Here is a 25,264-nt window from a genome sequence, read left to right on the forward strand (position 1 = left end):
AACAGCATTGTCTGCTGGTGGTGGAGAGGAGGCAGGGTGCTGTGCAGGCTTGGAGAAGAGCCATGTGATGCCCGCTGGTGCCATCTTGGCTGGTTCGGGAACCTGCCGCTGAGAAAAATGCTGTGAGATTCTGAGGCATTCTGTCGGCTTGGACATGCCGGCAGGTGGTGGGAGAATGGGGCTGAAGGGCGGGTGAGCAGGCAGTGCTGTGGAGCTGTGATACAGCTTGGGACCGAGTGAATCTCCAGTGCTAGTCAGCCATCTTCTAGAGCAGGGGTCCTCAAACTACGGCCCTCCAGATTTTGTAGAACTACACATCCCATGAGGCATTGTAACACATTGACAGACATGACTAGGCATGATGGCAATTGTAGTTTCTGAACAACTGGAGGGCCGTAGTTTGAAGACCCATGTTCTAGAGCATGGGTGCTCAACCTGTGGCTCTCCAGCTGTTTCAGAACTACAATTCCCATGAGGCATTGCAAGCTACTGACTGTTACAAGCATGACTCCCAAAGGCAGAGGCATGATGGGACTTGAAGTTCTGCAACAGCTGGAGAGCCACAGGTTGAGCACCCATGTTCTAGAGCCTTCTCACCATGCCTTTTACTAAATACCTAGGACGGTCTAATTTTCAGAAAGGGGTCATTGTATTATCCTGCCATTTTAGGACTCCTAAAAATGAGAGGCAGCAAGTACATGAGGATTGATCACTTTTTAAATCTTTTTATTATATAGTTTGTAGACACTATAACTTTGACACAAACCAATTAGTACAATATTCTTTCGACCAAACACATGTAGCAAAATACATTTTGATGAAGAAACTTTATTGGATATGTTTTTAAATAGAACTTTTTTTTATTCCATTTATATAATAAAGTGGCGATGAAATACCACCAAACAAAAAGCTCCATTTGTTGATATAAGTGATATAATTGTCCCATTTGTGTACTTTGGTTAGATTTATATATAACTGCCGATTATTATTGTTTTCTGCACTTTTAAATTGTATTTACCGTGAAAAGGGTTTTATTCATATAACAACTCTGTTTCTTTATCAAATGATTGACCATAGGAGGAAATATACAACTCTCTTCAAGGATCGTGATGGAACTGAGGGGGTAATGGTGATTCTAGTAATCTATCCCATCATATAGCTATAGCCAATCATTGATCAATATTCCCATATACAGAGCCAAGAATTTCCAATTCTAGAGACTGTATACCCCCCCCCCCCCCCCCCCCAACCACACATAATCACTGACATATGTTCATCATTTATACATTATGGAAAGAAAATAACTGATAGTGACAGATATCACTTCTGCCCCCTGTACATCATAACCAACAGGAACAAGACAAAACACTGGCTGTATTTATAGTGACAATTACAGTGAGGGGGGGGGGGAGCAATCCCAGATAAATGTATTTGTCATGGGGACAAAAATTTAGGAATCATTGTGAATATTAAGGGGTGCATCTAGACAAAACCTATTTTCTAGTTTTGGATGGAGTTGGAGAGGATTAGAACCCCTGTCAGTATTTTATCTGGGGCTCCAGTAAAGACATTTCACCTCATTTCCTGTTCTTTAGCTATATTTTACCAAACTGGATATAGAGGAAACTTTACAACGGGGGGGGGAGAGAGAAGAACTGAACATCTGAATGAGGTTCTAATCCTCCCCATTCCTTAAACTGAAAAAAATGGACGTCGGATACACTGTAAAAGGTGAAGGCTCCAGGGTTGTCATCTCAATCCTGACCACATTACCTTATGTTTCACTCACCAAGAACAAGCATGCAGCCAATGAAGCCTACAATGATGTCCTCCTGCATGCATGTTCCTGGTCAGTGACACATTAGGTAGAGAAGTGAGGTCTAGGATGAAAAGTGAGGTCTAGGATGAAATTGACGGCCCCGGAGCCATCATTTGATTCCCCCCAGATATCTTTAAACAGGCATTTAGCCCTACCCTTAACCCAGCATGGAGGGGCTCAGTGAAGGTGGTGGTGTAGGTGTGGAGATGTCGGATGGTTTCACACAATTCATAAAAAGAGATCCGCCCGGCCTCATAATCCAGATCTATCCTAACTCTGGTACTGGAGACAAAGCCAGATAATTTAAACACCTTTCTGTTATGTATCATTGAGTACTGATTACCAAATCTCCTCAAACTCCAGGACTTCTTATTACATCCAATCTGTGACTGGTCTCCTCTCCTGTCTATACTAGGGTAACACATCCCGACTCTCCAATACAATGAGTTCCCGGCATCCACTTCCCAGTAATATCTCCCTGAGGAGAAACTCTGAATGCTTATCGCCTGAGGCCAATGAAATCTCTCTGGTGTTTCTGGGTGCCTCTGATGTGATAACCAGGATGCAATTTTCCTGTCATCAGATATATGTAGATAATCACCAGATGTGCTCACATCCAGTAATAGGTCTGTAACCCCCAACACCCCCGATGTTGGCTGTACTGCCCCAATATTTGGTCCTCCAGCCTGGCGGTGTGAATGTTGTATGGTGGGGTAGGGTTTGGGACGTCTCCTGGATGGTCCAACATTCATGTGACCTTTGCTCTTTGTAGTAGGATGTGGATAGACATGTGAGCCTGTAGATTTCTGTGCATTTATCCAAGACATGATATCAGACAAGCCTGTGTGTAATGTGTGCGAGATTCCCGCCACATCCAGATCCAATCCATCATGGAGGAGTATATCATGTCTCTCTCTGTCCTCATCTCCATCCACAGTATCACACAAGTGGCCTGTGTCCGATTCCTGTAGGACAGTCAGTGGATCGGTCATGTTACACAGCTCCTCAATGTCACCCATCTTCCTGGACAGCTCCTCCTTCTTTATTTCCAGCTGTTGGATCATATAAGACAGTGATATAGAGATACACTGTGCCTGCCCAGAGAGTTCACTCAGGACTCTCTTCTCCAGGTCTTCCAGATGTCTCCTGAGGTCTCTGAACAGGGTAGTGAATCTCTTTGTTTCATCATCCGCTTGTCCATGTATTTTCCTCCCGTGTTCCTGCAGACTCTGGACTCTTTTCTCTGTCTCCTCTTTCTCCGTCATCAGTTTCAGCAGAACATTCCTTAGTTTATTCTTCTTCATCTCAGAGGCCTCATCCAGAGTCTCCACCTGGTGTTCCCGATGTTCTCCATCCAGCTTGCAGGACACACAGATACAGGTTGAGTCCTCAGTGCAGTAATACTCCAGGATCTTCTTATGAACGGAGCATTTCCTGTTCTCCAGGGAAGTGGTGGGGTCACATAAGACGTGTTCTGTTGATTTATTGTGGACTCTCAGGTGTTCACGCTGTGAAGGTTCTCTTTGTGATGGACAGGCTATCACAGCAGGTACAGGAGTCTGGATACAATAAGTAGAGATCACCTCAGACTCCTCCTGATCTGGCTGAGCAGACAGAAAATTCTCCACTATGTTACGCAGTGTTATGTTCCGCCACAGTTCAGGCCGCTCCTGGAACTCTTCTCTGCATTCAGGACAGGAATAACCTCCAGACCCCTCCTGGGTATCCAACACATGGCCAATACAGTCCCGGCAGAAGTTGTGTCCACATTTCAGGGTAACAGGATCTTTAGAACCATTAAGACAGATGGAACATTCCAGGTCCTTCCTCAGATCAGCAGACGCCATCCTTAAATGAAGAAGAGAGAAATGACAGTAAAAAACGACACTCCGTAACCAATTGTGTACATTGGCTGAGATGAAAGTGGCCATAGACGGACCAACATTTGGCCATTTAACAGGGGACTGGCTGAATTTTGATCCATCCATGACAGTTCCCACAAGAGAGAAGTCAGTCTAATGATTAGCTTCTCTCCAATGGGAACATTTATTGATCAATGTATTCTGATAAACAGAGGATTGCACACTGGCAGAAGACAACAAGACAATGATACAGTGGGGAGGATCCCTCCATCCACCTTGCTTGTGTTGATGGGGAAATCCAATTCACCCCCCTCCTGCCCTTTATAAATAAACCTGGTGGCTGAACAAAAAATAAATATATCAAACAATCCATGTGTAGCCAGTCTGATATTCCCAGACACGAGTCTTAATCTGCCCGAGCGAGCCTGCTGGGAAGTCATAGGTAGTGGAGGAATTCCCTGCTTCCCAAAGCATACACAGTCTATATAAATGATTCATGGGAAGATTCCTGACAATCTCCCCAACTGGGGGAAAATAAGGACATTTAATAAACTGTGGAAACATTGTTTAGTCTATGAATACAATAACGACACAGTGGGGTTTATTCAAAGCTTACTTGAACACACTGGCCCAGATTCAAGAAGCACTTGCGCCCGCGCAACCATAGGTTGCGCGGCGCAAGTGCTTACTTGCTCCGGTGTAACGAGTGCTCCCGATTCAGGAACCTCGTTACACCGAATGCAGACTAGGATGTGACAGACATAAGCCTCCTTATGCCTTCACATCCCAGGCTGCATTCTTGCGTTGGCCGCTAGGGGGCGCGGCCATTGTGATCGGCGTATAGTATGCAAATTGCATACTACCACCGATTCACAAAAGTTGCGCGGGCCCTGCGCACGCAAGGTACAGAGTTTCCGTACGGCGACTTTAGCGCAAGGTTGCTCCTGCTATAGCAGGGGCAACCTATGCTAAAGTATAGCTGCGCTTCCCGCTCGTGAAATTTGAATTTCACGTTGTTTACGTAAGTGATTCGTGAATGGTGCTGGACGCCATTCACGTTCACTTAAAAGCAAATGACGTCCTTGCGACGTCATTTGCCGCAATGCACGTCGGAAAGTTTCCCGACGGAGCATGCGCTGTTCGCTCGGCGCGGGAGCGCGCCTAATTTAAATGATTCCCGCCCCCGGCGGGATCATTTACATTAGGCAGCCTTACGCCCGGCTGTTTAGCATATCGCCCGCGCAATTTACGGAGCTACTGCTCCGTGAATCGCTGGGCAAATCGAAATATTTGCGTGGGCGCAGAAAAAAATCTTTGCTCTTTGCCCACGCAAATATTGCTCCATTCTACCTGAATCTGGGCCACTGCGTTTAAAAGCTGATTGGTTTCTATGCAAATGCCTGATTTTGCACTCTCCAGCTTTAGTAAATCCACCCAAGATCCCCCTAGCCTAGCTCATTTAAAATTTAACAAATCAGATGAACATAAGTGTGCGCAGTCTATTGCATTAGGGTGTGCACTCCAAAGCTCAAACACACATTTGTGTGTGTATTAAAAAAAAAAAAAAAAGTTATGAGCCCCACTGGTGGATTTGGTGAAATATCAGGGGTCTAAGCAGACCCCTGATGTCTCACTTTTAAAACAGAGATTTCCCAGTCCCTTTGTTACGTCTGTGCGCACGCCTATGCAGATGAATAATATACAAGATTTCACCATTTTAGGCTAAAAATAGAAGACCCTTCACCCAAATCGACTGTGTTAATTGGTGAAATATCGCAGCAAAATAAAAAAGCAAGTTTTGATACTCTAATACAGCTACCACACACAGATAAAAAGGGATTAGACATGGCCAAGAGGCCTCGAGTGGAAACTCCAAAAGCACCACTTTGAGAGGCAAAATGGTCCCACGTAAAGAACCTGGGGCCATTCCTAAAACCTCACAAATTATACCTGAGGATTTTTTAAGGGAAAAACAGAATCCCTCCAATCCCACCTTTATCCATGACACAGTTGGGGATGGATCCATTTGTGGTCAAGGTAACACAGGGGCAGAACTCCGTATCATAAATCTATCCTCTCATGTATTAACACCAGTCGAGCATGAGCTGTTGTCCTTGGGCCTCTCTTTCTGTCCGAATTCAAGTACAGATACTTTTGAGACAGTGAAGGACATTCATCTCTTTGCCCGCAAATTGTTCTATATGAGTTTATACGCAAAGTAACAAGAACCTAAAATAGCCCCCAATTTGAAGGCAGCCGATTTTAGGGCCCTGAATGCACTACTTGAGGAAAATGTATCCTCAGACTTGGGATGTAAATTTTTAAGAAAATGAAAGCGAGGAAAAGGAGAATGTCATCAATGATCTCCCTCTCAAAAAACGTAAAAGGAAATCCCATAACTTTCCCCAACTAAATCAGAATCCTGCTTTGGCATTATTTACACGACAAACCTCCAGAGAAATTTAAAACTTGGGGATAGTAAATAGCCAGCAGAATTTGAGTTTAGAACAAAAACGTGCACTAAAATCCTTGAAAAATAACAAAAAAATTACAATTAAAGGATCTGACAATATAGTCATAATGGATAATTCCAGATATGAGGATATGTGCTTTAGGATACTAAAGGACACTAAGTGTTACAAAAAAAATATCCCCCTCTATAGTGGCCAAAATGAATAAGGAATTTTATCAACTAGTGGACGAGTCCTTCAGAGATGGTGCAATTGAGTAGGATATTTGGGACTTCATTCGCACCCAACATCCACGCATACCGACCATGTACGCCCCTCCGAAAGTGCACAAAAATCTGCATAACCCACCGGGTAGGCTGATCATTTCTGGGAATGGATCAATCTCTGAAGGAGCAAGTCGCTTCATTGATCAATATCCGAGACCTCATGTCTTAAATCTCCCCTCCTACACTAAAGATACAATTCACTTACTACAGATTCTTGAAGATCTGACTATTCCACCTACAGCTTTTTTGGTTACGGTGTATGTTGAATCCTTATACAACAGCATACCTCATGATCAAGGCAGTCCTGAGAACCTTACAACAGCGACGACAACTGATTGGAAACTAAATCGTTTATGTTGCAAGATGTATTCCAACATCTGCACAGTAAAAGTCTTTCTTTTTCAGGGCTCCCACTACCTCCAGGTACAGGGTGTGACTATGGGGGACATGCTGTGCACCCTCATGTGCCAACCTGTACCTGGGGGAGTGGGAGAAAGACTATCAGGAGATCATGCATCGATGTGTACGCAAACCATACTCTGTTATGGCAATGCTACATCAATGACATTTCGATTATTTGGGATGGTTCGGATGAGGAGTTGAAACTCTAAAACTCATGAACACCAACCATCTTAATCTATTCTTTACTATGGTTTATGACCTCAGAGAAGTGAGCTTCTTAGATGTCAGCATATGTAAGGATCTTGACGGTAAAATCATTAGCAAGCTATACCGCAAAGGAACAGCTGGTAACACGTTACATGCAGAGAGCTTTTACCCTTCAACTCTAAAGAACTCTATCCCCTACAGTAAATTTTTACGGATTAGAAGTGATTGTAGTTCAGACGATACCTTTCAAAAGGAAATCAGATGAACTCAGTGACCGCCTGATGGCACGAGGGTTACTCTAAAACAAGCCTGAGAAAGGCTTTCAATAGAGTCTTGGGAATCAAAAGACGTGATTTGATTTTCAAAAAAAAAAAAAAGAAGAATATAAACATCCCTCGTATCATAATGACCTACTCTGATGCACATCTAAAAATCCGAAAGATTGTATATAAATACTGGTCTATCCTCAGAGGATCCACGTCTAAAGGGGTATATAACTCCCAAACCTCAGATTACTTTCAGGAAGGCAACATCTATTGGGAATATGCTCGTGCAGAGTGAATATAAGGGTGAAAGTAGAGGTGATCCATGAAAAATCTTTGGAACCTAATCATGCGGTACATGCACGCAATGTCCAGTCATAGGTGGAGGGCCCATTTTGGCACTCCCCAATGGGGATTCCTTCAACTCGCGTCATTTCTCCAATTGCAAAACACAAGGGGTAGTGTACATCATGATTTGCCAATGTGGAGCATTCTACATTGGCAAAACCAGACAAGAACTTAAGAAACGAGTGGAAAAACATATAAACAGCATGAAAATTGGGAACCTATACCTCCCATTAGGGAGGCATATAGCAAGACAACACCAGTATAGAATGCCCAAAGTTACCTTTTCAGTTTTGGAACGTATACATATTCCACAGACGGGTGGAGACTGGAATAAGGCCCTGCTCCAGCGGGAGATGCGCTGGATCAGACGCCTCAAAGCCACCACCCAGGCCTTAATGAGAGTTTCAGGCCCTCTTTAGATGGATTCAGCTCAGGGAAAACAGACTAATGTCTCCCTTTTCTCCCCCATTGTCCTGCTATGTTTTTTGTCTCTGTTGGTCTTTTCTTTTCCATCATCCCATTGGCCCCCCACCCTTGACCAGGGTCACCCCATTTTTAAGATCCTTGTGAGTTCTTTTCAGTGGAACCCTGGGGGACCTTTTTGAAACACAGTGTACATTTTTTTTTTAGGGGGTTTTTTGATCTTCAAGGTTATTGTTTAAATTTAAATCAAATTTGAACATAATGATCTGTATATATTTTTGTAAGTTTAAATGCTCAATACATAGATATGCCTTGCGTTTGCCTGACCCCACGATATCACCATGCTGCCTTTTTCATTTCGTTCCTTCTCTGATCATTGGGTGCCTTCCCGATCATCCAATGCCAGGGAAAGAAGTTTCATGCTTTTTCAGCTATGCCGTTTTCGTGAACTTCACGATCTCCTAGGTTTACACTTTGGGGATATTTCTTGGCACCGCCGGTATTTAGTCCCATTCATAATGATCTATAGGGAATGCACACCCCGCCTAGACATAGGTGTTGGGAGGTGCATCTCTTTGATCTTTCCCCTCTAATTTTTTTTGCCCTTTTTGTATATTACTGGTGTCCATACCTACTTTCTATGTACTGACATGTTCCGTTCTTCCCTCTTCCAATATGGCGGCATCGGCACTTCCGGTCTGGGCACGCTGATGAGTTGAAGGAGGATTTTTCAATGGAACTTCTGTTTTTCTGTGGTCTCCATGGACGTGGTTTGTGAGTCTTCTCCACGTCCATGCACCACTAGATTCCCCTATTGCTTATAGGCCACTAGTGTCATCCAGACATTCGGAATGGATTATTTTCTTCCATATAAATCCCTCATGCAGCCTCAGCTCAGACAATGGGGGGGGGGGGGGGGTTTACTAAAACTGGGGAGTGCACAATTTGCTGCAGCTCTGCATAGAAACCAATCAGCTTCCAGCTCTCGTTCACACCGAGGGTGGGTTTGAAATTTCAAACCCGCATGTCAGTGCAGGTTTGGGGGCGGGTTCGTGCACAGATGTCTATTGAAATGTCCCCCCCCCCCCCAAAGTTGCTAAAAGTAATGCAGAAACTATGCAAAGTTGGCGTTGCATCAATTTGAACGGTGCTGCAATAGGCTCCGATATGTCAAATCAGCCCAATTGTAAAAGTTTAATTGAACAAGCTAATGTTAGAAGCCCATTGGTTACAATGCACAGCTGCACCAGTAAATTAACCTCGTATCCCTCCTTCATAGGCGTGCGCACAGTGTGTGCCAGGTAGATTCCCCCAGCTGCTTAGCTACAGAGAAAGGGAATGGGTAATCTCTGTCCCCAGTCCCTTTCTTTGTCTCAATAGTGAGCCCATTTAGACCCCTAATATATTTCACCAAAGCCCCAATGGGGAACCTGAAAAATTGTAAAAAAATAAATAAAATGAATATGATTAACCACTTCCATACCGCGTCATAGGGAAATGACGGCGGCAGGAACCCCTCGCCGATCCGGGTGGACGTCATATGACGTCCTGTGTTCCCGGCGATCTAGGGCACGTGCGCCCGCGACCCAGGTGCCCTGCAGAAATCACGGCAGGAGTGTGGATCTGTGTGTGTGTAATGATGGGGTGTAAACACACAGATCCACCTCCCGTCAGCGGTGAGGAGACCAATGTGTGTTCCCAGTACAGAGGAACACACATCGGTCTCCTCCCCGAGAGTCCCCTCCCCCCTACAGTTAGAACACACCTTAGGGAACCCTTTCAAAGCCCCCTAGTGGTTAACCCCTTCCCTGCCAGTCACATTTACATAGTAATCAAAGCATATTTATAGCATTAATCGCTGTATAAATGTGAATGGTCCCAGAAACGTGTCAAAAATGTCCGATGTGTTCGCCACGGTCACATGAAAAATTAAAAAAATAATCACAAATCGCCGCCAATACTGGTAAAAATAAATAAATAAAAATGCCATAAATCTATCACCTATTTTGTAGACGCTATAACTTTTGCGCAAACCAATCAATATAGGATTATTGCGATTTGTTTTTACCAAAAATATGTAGAAGAATACGTATCGGCCTAAACTGGAGGAAAAAAGTTTTTTTTTTTTTAAAAAAACCTGTGATATTTATTAAATAAAAAAGTAAAAAATAGTGTTTTTTTTTTAAGTTGTCGCTCTTCTTTTGTTTTAAAGGCGCAAAAAATAAAAACCGCAGAGATGATCAAATACCACCAAACAAAAGCTCTATTTGTGGGGAAAAAAACCCCCAAAAAAAACACAAAGATTTAGTTTGGGTACGCAATGGTCATTCAAAGTGCAACAGCAATGAAAACTAAAAATTTGTCTGGGCAGGAAGGGGGTGAAGAGATAGAGAGATAGAGACACGTGTTTGAGCTTTGGGGTGCACACAATAATACAATAGGCTGCGCACACCCATGCTCTCCTTAGACAGTATAGTAAATACCAAACTCGTCCTATATAGAACACTGAAGGGCTCTCCTTATAGAATACAGCCCTGCAGAGTCTGTCCTGTGTATTGCACTGTATCCGGCTCACATCCCCCTCCTGTCTGCCTGCACACACCACTTATGTCTTATTCTGAGTCTGGCACTGCTGGTTGTAATCCACCTTTCCTTCTTCCACCCAGAACTCTCTCCAGTCTATGGATTACCCCTCAGGTCAGCCCTCAGAGTGAGAAGGTAAGTTCCTGTCCCACTGCCAGATCACAGCTCTGTATACAGTATGTATAACCCTCTACATTAGGGTGACCAGACATCCCCAGTTTCTGGGGACAGTCCCTGGATTGAGGACACTGTCTCCAGACCAAGTCTGTCCCCGGATTGGATTTGAACAGGGGCCGGGGCAATTTCAAAGACAGTCAGTGCAGAATAAAAAAAAAAAAAAAAAAAAAATCTGAATTACACCCCCTTCCCCACTCTGCCATTAGTAAAACAAAAAATGTCCCCAGATTTAATTTAAAAAAAATCTGGTCATCTTACTCTATATGGGTATATGTAGGATTTTGTTGCAGTGTACATAAATTTAGGCAGGCCTGGCTGGAAGTCAGGCCTGTTTGTTTTGGTTTATCTGGGCTGGAAGTAGCTCAGGGTAGCAACTGGTGACTCACAAGCATCTTCACTGGGACCTCCTACTTTCTTGTAGACTTTGCTAGTTGTTTCTAGAAGGAGAGGCTGGAGCTGCCCGAGGCATTTCAAGGAACCACAACCTACCCCCAACTTGGATTGGCAAGCCTCCCTAAATACCTTAAGTCAGCCCAGTTGGGGAGAAGATCGGATGGAGTTGTTCAGAGGCTAAAGATGGAGTGCTAGGATGTTGTGGCCTTTGAGGGAGCTCCCCAGTCTGGGGAGGGGTGTGTGACCTTGGACCCGGGATTGTTTGAGGCCCCCTTGGAAGAAAATGTGGAGGTGTCCTTAACAGGAGCAAAAAATAAAAAACAGTAGGAGGTAGCATTTCGGAGAAGTCTTCAGTTGAGGAACAACTGGTCACAGCCAAGAAAGGGCTGGTGAGTGACATGCACAGACAGGAGGAATGGGGAGGCACGTCTGAGAGGACTGCAAGCATACAGCCTGGGATGGGTGCAGAGCCAGTCAAATGGACTGCGGTGTCATTGGCAGTGGAAAGAGGCAGCTGGAACCAGGAGGGCTGGCAAGGCCTAAAGCGGGGTTACTGGGTTCAGTAGCTAAAGATAGGGCAGCTAGGACCAACAACTTTTCTATTCCTACACTATAGGGGCCCGCGTCCCTGCTCACAGAGGGCTGTTGCTCAGGCCTGGCTGAGCCAGGACTAACCACACATTGCTAGCTGATCCTGGAGCTCAAGCAAGAGTTGTGCTGGAGCAATAATCTGCAATAAGGCTCCATTCACACGAATGCTTTTTTTGATGCATTTAGCATTTTGCAGGGAATTTTTTTTTAACATGGTTTCCTATGGAACATGTTCACATCAATGCTTTTTTGTGCCTTTTGGAAAGGGTCAGGGACTCTTTTTCCCCCTCAAAAAGCAGCGTTTTGCATGTAATAGAAGCTATAAACAAAAATAGAGCGACAATTTTGAAACAAATGCAATATTTTTTACTTTTTGCTATAATAAATATCCCCCAAAAACATATATAAAACATTTTTTTTCCCTCAGTTTAGGCCGATACGTATCCTACCTATTTTTGGTAAAAAAAAAAATAAAAAAAAAAATAAAAATCGCAATAAGTGTTTATCGATTGGTTTGCGCAAAATTTATAGCGTTTACAAAATAGGGGATAGTTTTATTGCATTTTTATTAATTTTTTTTTTTTTTTTTTTTTTACTACTATTGCCGGCGATCAGCGATTTTTTTTCGTGACTGCGACATTATGGCGGACACTTCGGACAATTTTGACACATTTTTGGGACCATTGTCATTTTCACATAAAAAAAAAAATGCATTTAAATTGCATTGTTTATTGTGAAAATGACAGTTGCAGTTTGGGAGTTAACCACAGGGGGCGCTGTAGGAGTTAGAGTTCACCTAGTGTGTGTTTACAACTGTAGGGGGGTGTGGCTGTAGGACTGACGTCATCGATCGAGTCTCCCTATAAAAGGGATCACTCGATCGATACAGCTGCCACAGTGAAGTACGGGGAAAGCCGTGTTTACATACGGCTCTCCCCGTTCTTCAGCTCCGGGGAGCGATCGCGACGGAGCGGCTATAAACGAATAGCCGCACCGTCGTCCCGGATCGCTCCCCGAGGTAAGCCGCCCGCCGCACGCAGCAAGGGGGGGGGGTCCCGATCGGACCCCTCACCCGCTAGAAGGCAAGGACGTATATATACGCCCATCTGCCTGTACGTGCCATTCTGTGGACATAAATAGGCGTGCGGCGGGCGTTAAGTGGTTAAATGAAAAAAAATAAAAATTGATGTAAAAAAAAAAAAAAGGCAAATCGTGGCAAAATCGCGGAAAAAACGCAAGTCAAAAAACGCAGCAAGCAACGCAAAAAAGCACTGCAAAAACGCTCAAAAGCAACATGCATAGGTGTGAATCGAGCCTAAGAGAAGAGTATAATATACTGTTGTCCCAAACAAGTTTCATCAATTATACAGGGCATCCCGTACCCCATCCAAGTTTCATCCCTCCAAAATGCTTAAAAAAAACCAAGCACATGGACTGTTGTCTGTCTTGGAATGTCTGAGAGGGGAACACCAGGCTGGGCGACAGGTGGGACGCATGATTCAGTGCTGGGACAAGGCCATTTGGTGCCCAGAGCGAAGATGGCAAACTGAACCCCCCCCCCCCCCCCGTTTTTTACAGTGGCTGCGCATGATGGGCACAGTGGCGACAATTGATGATACAATGGCTGCGTGTGATGGGCACAGTGGCTGCGTGTGATGGGCACAGTGGCTGCGTGTGATGGGCACAGTGGCTGCGTGTGATGGGCACAGTGGCTGCGTGTGATGGGCACAGTGGCTGCGTGTGATGGGCACAGTGGGGCTGCAATTGATGTTTTTTTTTTTAGTCAGAGAAGGCAAGCGCAAAATAAAACATTTGTTTTTTAAATGCCATTTTTTATTAAAAAAACAATGGTCGTCTCAGTCCACCTCCCCCCTCCCCTCCCCAATACAGTCATTCAATTATTGTTTGCTTACTTTTTTCACAGAGGGGGGAGCGAGTAAACAGCCGCAGCAAGTAAACACACAGGAGGAAAGGAGCGCACTCGGCAGCCAGTCGGCACACGATTTGTGAAGTGCCACTGCCGCTGCACGCGCTGTATGACAGTGACACACACACACACACACACAACTGGTCTGGCGGCCGCAGCTGATTGCGCCCCCCTCCTGAACTAAATGGTAGTGCCCTGGGCACTCAACCCTCCCGCCCCTGCCTTGTACCGGCCCTGGCATCATTAAAGCAGCCCCAACGGGGGTCCCACTACAAGTATATGAACAAGCAAGAGAGGGCACCTCCATCTAGATGTAGGCTGTGTACAAAACAAGTGACATAAATTAGGAGTAAAATTATTTCACTTTTGTACTCAGGGGCAGGACTGGGACAGAAAACAGCCAGGCGTGACTGGTGGCAGCCAGGTGGGCCAACATTCTTCAAGTGGAACTCGTATCGGTGGCCAAAGGAATGAGTGTGCAGGAGGATCTGAGAGGAAGTTGTCCTTTTAGTTCAAGCTGTTGTCACGTTGGGCATCCCATAATTCCTTACCCTATCCAAAATCTCATCCCCTATTAGAAAACAAAAAAAAGGCAAGGACTGTTTTCAGAATTGGAGTGAGTGAAGAAATGCTATGCGATTGGCTGGGCATCAATGGGGAACCCTAACTTCGGCATGACTTACCGTATTTAATCGGCGTATACCGCGCACTATTTTGCCCTTACCCAACAAAATCGTAGGTGCGCGATATACGCCGATATCCACCACGAGTTTGAATACTGCGCCGGCATATACCGAGCGCAGTACACTCGTGAATCTTCGGGCAGTCTCGGCGCCTCTCGCACTGACGTCCTGTACGTACAGGACGTCAGCGCGACAGTTGCCGAGCCTGCCCGAAGATTCACGAGTGTACTGCGCAGTATTCAAACTCGTGGCGGGAAGGACGCGAAGACGCCACAGAAGGACGCCGGACCCGCCAAAGAGGGCACCGGACCCGCCAAAGAGGGCACCCGAAGCCGCAGAAGGACGCCGCGCAAGACACCATAACTAAGTAAAAAAAAAAAAATTGGGGGCCACTTTAGGGGTGCGCGGTATACGCGGGAGCGCGTTATACCACGATAAATACGGTACTCTCAATGGAGCTGGTTCACACATGTCCGAATCCCAAAAGATTCATGTGCATTTTTTTGGACCTGATGGGAACCGCGGCCGCACATATGTTAACGCGGCCTAAGGATCTATTTTTGTTGGGACTTTTTTGGTCCAAAGTATCATTAGAATCTTGAATTTTTCTGTCATTGGTTTGCCGCAATGCAGCGCATGACAGTCCCAGTTTGTATCTGTTAGACCTCATGCACACGGGATGTTTTTACAGCAGCTGTTTTTGGCTTTAGACATTTTTATTCTACAGTCAATAACTCTCCACAGTGTTATCCTATGTGCCCACACACACACACACACACACACACACAGTTAATCAGCAATTTCTGGCTTTAACCACTTCAGCCGCGCAGGATTTGGCTGCCCAATGACTGGGCCATTTTTTGTGATTCAGCACTGCGTCGCTTTAACCAGTTAAGGACCGCCTCCTGCAGATATATGTCGGCAGAATGGCACGACTGGGCACAAGCACATACAGATACGTCCTCTTTAAGTGCCCAGCCGTGGGTCGCGACCCGGTCCGAAGCTCCGCGGCCCCCGGAGCTAAAGAACGGGGGGAGGTGTGTGAGTGTAAACACAGCTTCCCCGTTCTTGACTGTGGCGCTGTCATTGATCGGGTGTTCCCCAATATAGGGAAACACGATCAATGACGTCACACGTCCAACCCGCCCCCTACCGTTAGAAACACAGATGAGGTCACACATAACCCCTTCAGCACCCCCTAGTGGTTAACTCCCAAACGCCAATTGTCATTTTCACAGTAAACGATGCATTTTTAGCTGTGAAAATGATAATGGTCCCAAAAATTTGTAAAAATTGTCAGATGTGTCCGCCATAATGTCGCAGTCACGAAAAAAATAATCACTGATCGCCGCCATTAGTAAAAAAAAAAAAAAAATACAAATTAATAAAAATGCAATAAAAATATCCCCTATTTTGTAAACGCTATAAATTTTGCGCAAACCAATCGATAAACGCTTATTGCGATTTTTTTTTTTACCAAAAAAATGTAGAAGAATACGTATCGGCCTAAACTGAGAAAAAAAAAAGTTTATATATTTTTGGGGGATATTTATTATAGCAAAAAGTAAAAAAAAAAAAAAAAGATTTTTTTTCAAAATTGTTGCTCTATTTTTGTTTATAGCACAAAAAAGAAAAACCGCAGAGGTGATCAAATACCACCAAAAGAAAGCTCTATTTGTGGGGGAAAAAAGGACGCCAATTTTGTTTGGGAGCCGATTCGCACAATTGTCAGTTAAAGCGACACAGTGCCGAATTGCAAAAACTGGCCGGGTCCTTTACCTGCCTAAAGGTCCGGGTCTTAAGTGCTTAACTGACAATTGCACGGTCATGCGACGTGGCTCCCAAACACAATTGATGTATTTTTTTCCCCACAAATAGAGCTTTTTCTTGGTTGGTGATGGCGGACACATCGGACACTTTTAACGCTATTTTGGGACCATTGTCATTTATACAGCGATCAGTGCTATAAAAATGCACAGATTACTGGAAAAAAGTCACTGGCAGGGAAGGGGTTAACCACTAGGGGGCGAGGAAGGGGTTAAGTGTGTCCTAGGAATGTGTTCTAACTGTGTGGGGGCTGGGCTTCAAGTGATACAACAGTGATCACTGCTTCCGATGACAGGGAGCAGTAGATCGCTGTCCTCTCACTAGACAGAACAGGGAAATGCCTTGTTTACATAGGCATCTCCCCGTTCTGCTGCTCCGTGACACAGAGTCCACGGGTTCCACAGGCATGGTCACGAAGCTCAACGGCAGGAGCGCGCACCCGCAAATTCAAAAGGGGCGTAAAAAGTACATCCCTTTGAGCATCCGCGCCATTCTGCCGACATAAATCTACAGGCAGCGGTCGGCAAATGGTAAAAAATAAAACTAGTGGGTCCTGAGGAAGAGTTTTTCTGCTGTAAAAAAGTGCCAACGTCAATAAACGCTGATGTATGCTTAAAAACGGTGCTCACCAGCATTTGACGTTTTTGATCCATTGGAAAAAAAATTAAAAGCTAACAAACGCTAAAAAGCTAAAAACACTATTGCAAAAATTGTGAAAGAAAAAAAAAAAAAACTCACTACAAAAGCTACTGCCATTTTTAGAACAGTATTTTAACTTCCAGTGTGCATGAGGCCTTAATATATCTTAAGACCTAGAACTGAGCTGTCAGCTAAGGATATGTAGGAGCAGGGCTGTCTTAATGAGAGGGCACACCTGGGCAATGTCCAGGGCCCCCCAGCTGCATGGGGGGCCCCTGCACTTTCCCCAAAGCAGCTGGTCCTTGAGCCCACGCTGCCCCGAAAATGGGGGCCCCCCCATGATGGCACTGAGAGTGATAGATACACAGGGGAGGCAATCTGCATCCTACCTACTTGATGTCCGTTTACCTGCACTATCATCATTGTAGGGGCCCCAGAGCATTACTTTGCCCAGGGGCCCGTGATGCTATTAAGAAGGCCCTGCGTAGGAGTGTCCATCCAGTCACATCCGTGCCCCATCTGCCCTGTAAATACATTGCTCTCACAGAGCCCAGCTTCTTATTGGTTGGCAGTGCCCTGAAACACGCAACCCCCCGGCTACAAACTGAAGTCATTCATGAGGAAAGCTGAGCCGATCACCACTGAGTGTATGCAAAATAAAAATAAAATAAAACCCAGCAGGTTTGAAGAAAAGGGGCTTCAGTATGGAACTCTCAGTGGTTTAGATACAAAATTGTATTAAATAGAAAAGAAACAAAAACAATCTATATAATAACAACAACAACAACAACAACAACAACATGTGGCCAAGGCTCCATGCACACTGGACATTAAAATAATGTTAAAAAAAAAAAAAAATTGGTAAGACTCACTGCAAAGCTACTGCCGTTTTTATATGTTTTTGCAATAGCGTTTTTCTGCGTTCGCATTAATAAAAAAAAAAAAAAAAAAAAAAAAAACACATACACGGATCAAAACTGCTGGTGAGCCATGTTTTTTTAAAGCTGAGGTTCACCCAAAAAAACAAGTATACAACATTACATTCTGTATACATCAAACATGTACAGTATGCTGTTTGTTTTTTTGTGGGGGTGTACATACGGTATTATCGCTATTTTTCACCTGGCTTTCGGGTACTAGCAGTGGCGCAATGTCCTCTGGGACTTCGCCCAAATGATTGACGTGCCTGACAACCCCCCCCCCCCCCCCAGCGCATAAGGCGCGCCACGAATTTCCGAAACTAGCCGAACTGCGAGTCAGCTCTATATGGCGCCTTTGCAGTCAGCTCTACAAGGCTCCTAGCCGGTGCGCAGGCGCCGTATACAGCTGACTCGCAGTTTCGCTAGTTTCGGAAACTCGTGACACGCCTTATCCACCGGGAGGGGGGGGTGGGGTTGTCAGGCACATCAATCATTTGGGCGAAGTCCCAGAGGACATTGCGCTACTGCATAGGAAAGCCTACTCCCGCGGGAGCTAGTACCCGGAAGCCAGGTGAAAAATAGCGATAACACTGCATGTACACCCCCCCCCCCCCCCCCAAAAAAAAAAGCATACTGTACATGTTTGTGGTATACATAATGTAATGTTATATACTTGTTTTTTGGGTGAATATCCGCTTTAAGCATTTGGCATTTTTTTGTGGTCAGAAAAACGGCTCCCGAATGTGATTTTGGGGCGTTCAGAAAACAACGTTCATGTGTGCATGGACCCATAGGATAACATAGTGGAGTTTATGGGCTTATTAACCTCTCAAGGCCCCCTTCACGCTGATATACGTCAGCAGAAGGGCATGGCTGGGCACAGGCACATACCTGAACGTAGCCTTTAAGAGCCCAGCCGTGGGGTCGCAAGGGCAGTGCGCTCGCGACCTGGTCCTGTGCTCCGTGACCCAATCGGGGAGAGGTAAGTGTAAAACAAACCTTTCCCCGTTCTTCCTAGTGAGACTGCCACTGATCGTCTGTTACCTGTCATAGGGAACGACGATCAGTGACGTCGCACGCAAAGCCACGCCCCCACACAGTAGTAAACACTCCCTAGGAAACAATTAACCCCTTCAGCGCCCCCTACAGGGTAACCCCTTCACTGTAATTTTCACAGTAATCAGTGCATTTTTATAGCAATTTTTACTGTAAAAATGACAATGGCCCCAAGATATAGTGTCAAAAGTGTCCGCCATAATGTCGCAGTCAAAAAACAAAAAAAAAAAAAAAAAAAAAAAAAAAAAACCCCCCCCCCCCCCCACACACACACACACCATTATTAATAAAAATGCCATAAAACTATCTCCTATTTTGTAAACGCTATAACTTTTGCGCAAACCAAACGCTTATTGCGATTTTTTTTACCAAAAAATATGTAGAAGAGTACGTATCAGCCTAAACTGAGGAATATATATATATATTTTTATATTCACTCTATTTTTGTTTTTTTTAGCGCAAAAAATAAAAAGGTGATCAAATACCACCAAAAGAAAGCTCCATTTGTGAAAAAAAAAAGAAAAAAACACGACAATTTTGTTTGGGAGCCACGTCGCACGACCATGCAATTATCAGTTAAAGCGATGCAGTGCCGAATTTCAAAAAGTGGCCTGGTCCTTTAGCTGCATATAGGTCCAGGGCTTAAGTGGTTAAAAAAAATAAAAAAATAAATAAAAAACACACCCAAACTCCAAAAAAAATAAAATTCAGTTTATGAACCCAGTTCAGTTTATGAAGCCTTAGACCCCTTTCACACTGAGGAGTTTTTCAGGCGGTACAGCGCAAAAAATAGCACGGCTATACCGCCTGAAAGACTCCTGCCCAGCAACCTTAAAGTGGAGTTTCACCCAAAAACACAATTTTTAACATTAGATTGAGGCTCGTTTTGTGAAGGGGAATCGGGTAGTTTTTTTTTGTTTTTTAAATCGAAGCCGTACTTACCGTTTTAGTGACGGATGTTCTCCTCGGCTTCCGGGTATGGGCTGCGGGACTGGGCGTTCCTATTTGATTGACAGGCTTCCATACAGCGCGTCACGATTTTTCGAAAAGGAACGCCGAACGTCAGTGCGCAGGCGCCGTATAGAGCCGCACCGACGTTCGGCTTTTTTCGGCTACTCGTGACGCGATGTATGCGACCGTCGGAAGCCTGTCAATCAAATAGGAAAGCCCAGTCCCGAAGACCATACCCGGAAGCGGCGGAGAAGATCTCTCTCTAAAACGGTAAGTACGGCTTTGATAAAAAAAAAAAAAAAAAAACCCGATTCCCCTTGACAAAACGAGCCTCAATCTAATGTTAATAGTTTTTCGGGTGAACTCCCGCTTTAATGTAAAAGCCGGAGGGCTTTCACACTGAGGCGATGTGCTGACAGGAGAGCAAAAAAAATCTCCTGTCAGCAGCATCTTTGGAGCGGTGAGTGGAGCGGTGTGTATACCGCTGCTTCCAATTTAAAACCTCTGCAGAGGCGCATTGCGGGCGGTATTGACCCAGGGGTTAATACCGCTAGGCCGAATCCCACGGCAATTCCGTCGGTATAGCGCTGCTATTTTTAGCGGCGCTATACCGCCACCACAGCTCCCACCCCAGTGTGAAAGGTGCCTTAATGAGCCAAAAGCAAAATCATTTGAAACCTTCACCAATGACAACGTTGTCACAATAAAAACGAAACAGCCTGGGCTCACTTGCGCACATACGCAGAGGCTCTCCACACATGCAGAGAGGGATTAAATGACTGGATGTTGAAAGTCTAAAAAAGCAACCTCTGGTGACACCACGTGGAAATATACCAGAAATTCCCTTGACTTCATTAATCAGGTAAGGGTGTCACAAAACAGGGATAAAGACACAGCTTTATTTCAACAATAGAAGAAAAGCCACAGCCTGGAATGCAGATGAGATGGGATATGCATACAGGTGGATGAACTTAAAGACATGGCCGGCATCTGGGACTTGACCAGTAGCACTGTAGTTTTTGGTTTAGCCCATACACATTACATAACCAAGGCTTCATATTGTTAATACCAGGGTTTCTCAACTCCAGTCCTTAAGGCGCCCCAACAGGTCATGTTTTCAGGCTTCCCATTATTTTGCATCAGTTTCACTGCCTTCGTAAATACCACAGCTGTTTAAACTGAGGAAGATCATGAAAACATGACCTGTTGGGGCACCTCGAGGACTGGAGTTGAGAAACACTGGTTTATACAATGTGCGCAGTGGGTGTCACCTCTAAGAAAGGCCAACCAGCTTGGGACAGTTTAAAGCTGATCTTCACTTTAGTTAAATTCAGTCAAAGTTGAAGGGAATGCACAATCCAATACCAGCCCAGTAATGTTATGGCAAACAGCAGTGACTATACTGGTGATATTTCCAGTTGCTGTACAATACTTCAGAGAACAAAACTAAACTTTCCACAAATCTACAATCTACTCATCAGAAATCCTACCAAGTCTACTGACTGTCATCTCCAAATACACAATGATTACCAACCTTTATCTCCAGCAGAGCAGTCCTGTTTCCTCTCCAGACTGCAGAGTACTGACTTGGGTGTGCCAGGTGAGACTAAATTGACTGAAAAGGAGAGGTGGAAAACCTGGAATAGACAGGAGGATCAGAGGTCTCAAAAGGTGCCTGGGAGATCTGCACGCCTCCCAACCATCCTGGATTGTGCCGCATTTTCACCTTTGTCCCACAGTACTCAATTACATGCCTGGTAACAGTAGAGTAGGACCTACAGCAGTGTGAAGTACATCTAGCACAGCCAGGGATTGGTGGGAAAGCTGACTGGGGTACGGCCGGCCTTAATGAGGGAAAGTGTAGCTGTCAAATTCTGCCTCTGATGTCAGGGATGGGCAGGTCTATCGGGTGTCCCACCCCCTTTGTCAGGCAACATGTGCCCAAACAAACAGCCTCCTGATTCCCCACACACAGAGCACCACAGAGGTGAACCCTGATCTTCCTCCCTTCTCTGCCCACCACAGAGCGGCAGTGACATGAGGGTCCGGTGCTCCTCAGTGGGCTTAAGAGGATGGACGCTGGGGCCCCCAGGAGGGCCAAGAGTAGTGTGGTGACGGAGGTCCCTACAGTGTGGAGCCGGATCCTCACCCTACAGTCTTTGAACCCCAGGTGCTGGCAGTGGTGGAGTATGCTGTGAGGGGGCCCATCGTCACCAAGGCTGGGGAGATCGAGAGGGAGCTTCAGAGGGTGAGTGGCTACAACTGCCAGCATGATAGGGAACTACAACTGCCAGCCTGACCAACTGGCAGGGGGACTACAACTGCCAGCCTGACCAACTGGCAGGGGGACTACAATTACCAGCCTGACCAACTGACAGGGAAACTACAACTGCCAGCCTGACCAACTGGCAGGGGGACTACAACTGCCAGCCTAAACAACTGACAGGGGACAACTGCCAGCATGACCAATTCACTCCTGAACCCCATACTCTGTATGCAATGCACTCCTGAATCCTTCCACATTTTGTGTAACGCACTTTTTAGCAGTGTGTACAAAACCATTTGTAATAGAAGCTTTTTATTCTTTTTTTTCGATTGTGCTGGGGTTTGTGTCTGTGAGATTCTTGCTTGTGACCTAGCAATCAAAGGTTTTGTTTAACCACGCCCCATAAGGGACTACAATTAATTACCTTAAAGCGGAGTTTCACCCAAAAAACAAGTAAATAACATTACTTTCAGTATACCTTAAACAGGTACAGTATGTCGTTTCTTTTTTTTTTTTTTTGGGGGTGTACATACGGTATTTTCCTCCCGGCCTCCGGGTACTCGCTCCCGCGGGACTGGGCGTTCCTGTGCAGTGCCGCAATGTCATCTGGGACTTCGCCCATATGATTGACGTGCCTGAGAAAAACTCCCACCGGCGGATAAGGCGCGTCACGGCTTTCCAAAAGTAGCCGAACCGCGAGTCGGCTCTATACGGCGCCTGCACACCGACTAGGAGCCGTGTAGAGCTGACTGCGCAGGCACGATATAATAAGGGCAAATTATTTAGTCACATCACCTCCTGTCTCCATCCCCCTCTGCCACCAACACTCCCTGCCTCCATCCCCCTCTGCCACCAACACTCCCTGCCTCCATCCCCCTCTGCCACCAACACTCCCTGCCTCCATCACCCTCTGCCACCATCACCCCCTGCCTTCATCCCCCTCTGCCACCAACACTCCCTGCCTCCATCCCCCTCTGCCACCATCACCCCCTGCCTTCATCCCCCTCTGCCACCAACACTCCCTGCCTCCATCCCCCTCTGCCACCATCACCCCTGCCTTCATCCCCCTCTGCCACCAACACTCCCTGCCTCCATCCCCCTCTGCCACCAACACCCCCTGCCTTCATCCCCCTCTGCCACCAACACTCCCTGCCTCCATCCCCCTCTGCCACCATCACCCCTGCCTTCATCCCCCTCTGCCACCAACACTCCCTGCCTCCATCCCCCTCTGCCACCAACACCCCATGCCACCAACACCGCCTGCCATCATCACCCCCTGCCACTATCACCCTGTGCCACCATCACCCCCTGCCTTCACCCCTCCTCGCCTTCACACCCCCTGCCTCCATCCCCCTCTGCCACCAACACCCCCTGCCTTCACTCCCCTCTGCGGTGCCACAATCTCCCCCTGCCTCCAATCTCCCCCAGGCCTCCTGTCTCCATCCCCCTCTGCGGTGCCACCAACACCCTCTGCCTCCAATCTCCCCCTGCCTCCATCCCCCTCTGCGGTGCCACCGCAGCCACCATAACCCCCTGCCTCCAATCTCCATGTGCAGTTCCAAAGCGAACTGATCTCGGCTATTTTTACTGGCACATTCCCGCAACCACGGACATTTACGAATGGGGGAGAAAAGTGCCCGTTTTTACGAACTGTCCGTAAAAATACGGACGGTTGTAAACACTGCTGACAACCCAACCCACGCTATGAAAATAATTTTACTGTAAAGGGTCCCCACAATTTGGGAAATGTTATCAAGGGGTCACGGCATTAAAAAGGTTGAGAACTACTGGATAAGATCGTTTTTGCCCTTAACCCGGTGCATTTCTCTCTTCTGTCAATAGGTGGCGCTGCTGCCTTTGGCATTAGAATGACAAGACCAAAGTGAGTTCATGTTGTGAATAGACATGGCTTTCTCAGCCAATCATATTCGTGGCTAAGCATGCTGGGAGAGTCTATTTAAGGGGAATGAGTCAGGTGATCCGTGTTTTTTTTTTTTTTTTAGCCAAAGACTGAGGCCTGTATGTGAAGCAGCAGCTGAAGGTTAGGCCTGAGGCCTAGCCACATGTGTAGAGGCCTAGCCTGAGGGGAGCCTGATCATTGCAGAGGTTCAGCCGGACGGTGAACCGAGTGTTGCCACAAGGGATGACCGCCCCTGTTACCAGAGGAAAGTGAGAAACAGAGGTCCGAGATAAATAGACAGAGAGCTATGGGAAAAAACCAAGCTCACTTACTGACCACAGACAACCAATTAAACTGTGTGTAGCAGTTGGTTGCTACTAGTAACCAACATCCACCATATCACCCACGCCAGACCTCCATCTATCACCTCAGAGACCATGAACAGTCATTTGTGTTGTTTTGTTTATTGGGGGATATAACTTGGATGGGGTAAGGAGGATACGGGATGCCCACAGAACATGTTGCTTTGCCATCATATTTTAGTAAAGATTGATGAATTGAATTATCCTTGAAGAACTGAGGTAACTTCTAAAGCCTCGTACACACGATCAGTCCATCCGATGAGAACGGTTAACCGATGAAGCTGACTGATGGTCCGTCGCGCCCACACACCATAGGTTAAATAACCGATCGTGTCAGAACGCGGTGACGTAAAACACAACGACATGCTGAAAAAAAAACGAAGTTCAATGCTTCCAAGCATGCGTCGACTTGATTCTGAGCATGCGTGGATTTTTAAACGATGGTCGTGCTTACTAACGATCGGTTTTAACCTTTCGGTTAGGAATTCATGGTTAAATAACCCATGGGGCACACACACACACGATCGGTTTTGACCGATGAAAACGGTCCATCAGACCGTTCGTTGTCCTCTGGTTAACCTATCGTGTGTACGAGGCCTAACATTTTACAGTCTTTTACCTTGCGTAACACCATGCAGACTATTGCTCCTCTGCACTAGCTCCTGCAGACTGTTGCTCTCCGGACATCTCTCCTCCACTGTAAAACTATTCGATTCCGTGCCATTATGACAAAAGGGACCATTCTGAATAATCCCAGTTGCTGGCTGTAATTGGTTGTACTTGACTGCGTAGTTACTAGGCCAGAGGCCTGCAGTACCCCTCCCCAGGAGACCCAGTAGTTTAAAGTGGTAGTATACTCTGTACTACCACTTTAACCTAGAGGTAAGCCTATAATAAGGCTTACCTATAGGTTAAAGTGGTATAATAA

General features: G+C 45.8%; 1 protein-coding gene across 1 annotated transcript; it reads right to left on the reverse strand.

The window, feature by feature from the left end:
• Positions 1-709: 709 nt before the first annotated feature.
• On the reverse strand, positions 710-21,418 carry LOC120924647 (E3 ubiquitin/ISG15 ligase TRIM25-like). The gene is made up of 2 exons (XM_040335652.1): positions 21,343-21,418; positions 710-3,667 (listed from the first exon to the last, which is right to left on the reverse strand). Exon 2 carries the CDS (start codon positions 3,664-3,666, stop codon positions 1,900-1,902), a length of 1,767 nt encoding a protein of 588 aa, XP_040191586.1. The 5' UTR covers position 3,667; positions 21,343-21,418; the 3' UTR covers positions 710-1,899.
• Between the last annotated feature and the right edge of the window lie 3,846 nt (positions 21,419-25,264).

This window comes from Rana temporaria, chromosome 1, assembly GCF_905171775.1.
Source record: "Rana temporaria chromosome 1, aRanTem1.1, whole genome shotgun sequence".
NCBI lineage: Eukaryota > Metazoa > Chordata > Amphibia > Anura > Ranidae > Rana > Rana temporaria.

What these genes read in the sequence shown, in the direction of transcription:
- LOC120924647 (XM_040335652.1), bottom strand. Translation starts at nt 3,666, where the DNA reads ATGGCGTCTGCTGATCTGAGGAAGGACCTGGAATGTTCCATCTGTCTT.